This window comes from Belonocnema kinseyi, chromosome 1 (assembly GCF_010883055.1).
Source record: "Belonocnema kinseyi isolate 2016_QV_RU_SX_M_011 chromosome 1, B_treatae_v1, whole genome shotgun sequence".
Classification (NCBI taxonomy): Eukaryota; Metazoa; Arthropoda; class Insecta; order Hymenoptera; family Cynipidae; genus Belonocnema; species Belonocnema kinseyi.
In genome coordinates, this window is record NC_046657.1 from 95,665,540 (window position 1) to 95,668,081 (window position 2,542).

A 2,542-nucleotide genomic window follows, 5' to 3' on the forward strand; every position below is an offset into this window, starting at 1 on the left:
TTTCGATTTTTCTTTCATATGAGGAGATTTTGGTATTTTAAAATGTCAAAAAGATGGAGTTTGGAAGTTTCTGGAAAATTTAAATTTTGGAACAAGCAAACTTGTAAATAGCACGAAAATTCCGATTTGGATAGCGTTTGAATTTCAGAAAATTTTAATTTATAAGCGATCAAATTTTGTAAAATAAGAATCTGAAAGTAGTGGATTTGATAAACATTGAAATTTATAGGGTAAAATCCAAATTTTAAGTAAAATTAAATTTGGAACAGCACTTCAATTTTGAAAAGGCACCCGCAATTTTTTAGGATAGAAAATGCTGTACATGAAATTTCTGAAATAAAAATTTTAAAGCAATCAATGTTTGGATCGCCTCTAAATTAATGTGGTAATAAGCTTAGGGCGTGTAAATTGTGCAAAATTTAATTCAAATTTAAAAGGATACCAGCTTGAAAATTTTTGAAAATACATACATTTGGAGAATCAAAATTTCGAGCAACTAATTTTTTTTTAAAATTCTACTTTGGAAGAGGCCACATAAATAAAAACTGGAAATTATTTGATTTTTAAGAACTTCAGATTTGGTAAGAATTAATATTTGGTAGAAAAAAATTTTGGTATAGTTTGAAGTGTTGTGTTAAACATGAATTTCAGAAAATGAAAATTGGAAGGGGTACAAATATAGTGACAACCTAATTTTGAAAAAAAAAATGGGAGCGTCGAAATTTAAATTTTGAAGAGACCGAAAATTTATAAAGATTCCTCAATTAAAAAGAGAAAAATCCCAAACTGTCCTGTTTTGGAAATTTCACAATTTGATGCCGTATGAATTTCGGAAAATACCACTTCGAATTTTGGTAATACCTTCAATTTTGAAAATTCAAGTTGTGCAAAAAATGCCAAAATTTAAGAAAATAAAACAAAAATCAAGCTGTTTAGTGCCATATTTTTAAATTCTTACTATTTCAGGGTGGCAGGTGGACCGGGAAACCGGGAAATGAGGGTGAATGATTTTTTTTACCAGGAATTTACAAATTTGTAGACAAAAAAGTCTGCCTAAGTTTGATATCGGCAGTTTTTTTAATAATCAGTTGAAGTTTTATTTTTTTCAATTGTGATATGATTCAGTTCACAATGCGCAATTCAAGAATCTTTCACCTAAAAACGTTTAATTTCGGATTTTAATTTTTAGGCGTACATTTTTCATTTAGAGAATTTTAAATTGCAGTTTTAAAGACTTAAAAAATTCAAAATTAACGTTTGACATCGACAATTTTGGATGAAAAACATTTTTATTTGATCAAATGTGAATATAAATTATAATAATTTTTAACATTGAACTAAACATAATAAAGGATTAACAAGTGAATAATAATTGATTTTACAAGACGATTCGGAATCAGTTCAAAATTGAAGAATTTAACGTTAAAGATTAAAAGTGTTTCAGTCAAAAAGTCTAAGTAGTTAAAAAAATGTAAACGCCCGATTGAAACCTTATAACCTATTTCCAATTTTAAAATAACTTCAAAATAATATATTCACAATTAAAGACTTTTTATTCAAAAGTAATTAAAAATTTGAAATGATTTCAGATAATTTAAACGAGGTGTCTACGAATACTGACAAAATCCTGATGTTCGTACCAAAATTTCGGTGCAAATAGCCCACGGCTTAATTAAAAACAAAATATAAATTTTTTCAGATTCTGGACGAAAAATTTAAGAGCCTTTTAAGAATGATAAAAGGCTTCAAAAGAATAAAAATGACTTTCTTAAGAACCCTAGGGCAATTGAAAATTACTTTTTATTTTGAAAAATCAATGTTAAGAGATTATTGAAAAAGATTTTAAAAAATGAAATAATATTTTGTAGCTTTTTAATGGTTTTTAAGCAATTTCAAATGAAAATAATGTAGCTTTTAATTTAAGAAGTGTTCAGTATATAATAACAATGTAATCGTTCAATTATTAATATTTCTAGCTTAAAATTGCTGAAACTGATATGCAGCTCAATTTTTATTAAATCAGATGAAAAAAATTTTAGTCTTACGAGTTCGAATTTTTTATTTCATTGCCCGTGAAAAATGTTTGCGAACCGGGAAACGACCCGGATTTTTTATTCCTGTTATTATTTCTTAAATTTTGTTCTCTTTAAAATTTTATATTTCTTGAAAACTTTTTGAATTTAAATAGATTAGAACTGAATTTCCTATTATTTAGCCATTTGATTTCCATCAGACTGTATGACTGATTAGACATATTATTATCAACAAAGCAAAGTAGTGGGACACAGTTCTTGTGGAAAAGAGGGGCACGACTTATAAGTGAGTGAAGCTTTGAAAAATCAGGTTTCGATGCAAAATGACAGCGACTAAAGTGGAGGAAGCAAACTCTTCGGAGGGGTCTCCTGTCCCTGCAGGTACTTTTTTAAATAGTAAAAATAATAAAATTCTCTCAAAAATTACTTTTCGAATAAATAAAGTACTTAAGTTATTTAAGAAATAAGATTCTATTGGGATAAAATATTCAAATGAATACGCAGAACCT

The 2,542-nt window shown here is 27.1% G+C and overlaps 1 protein-coding gene across 1 annotated transcript in view; it reads left to right on the forward strand.

The window, feature by feature from the left end:
* Window positions 1-2,298: 2,298 nt before the first annotated feature.
* Window positions 2,299-2,542, forward strand: part of LOC117173300 (putative inorganic phosphate cotransporter) — a 48,431-nt gene continuing 48,187 nt past the window's right edge. The window contains exon 1 of the mRNA XM_033361788.1: window positions 2,299-2,414. Coding sequence (XP_033217679.1) covers window positions 2,357-2,414 — 58 coding nt within the window. The 5' untranslated portion in view covers window positions 2,299-2,356. The remainder of the gene's footprint in view (window positions 2,415-2,542) is intronic.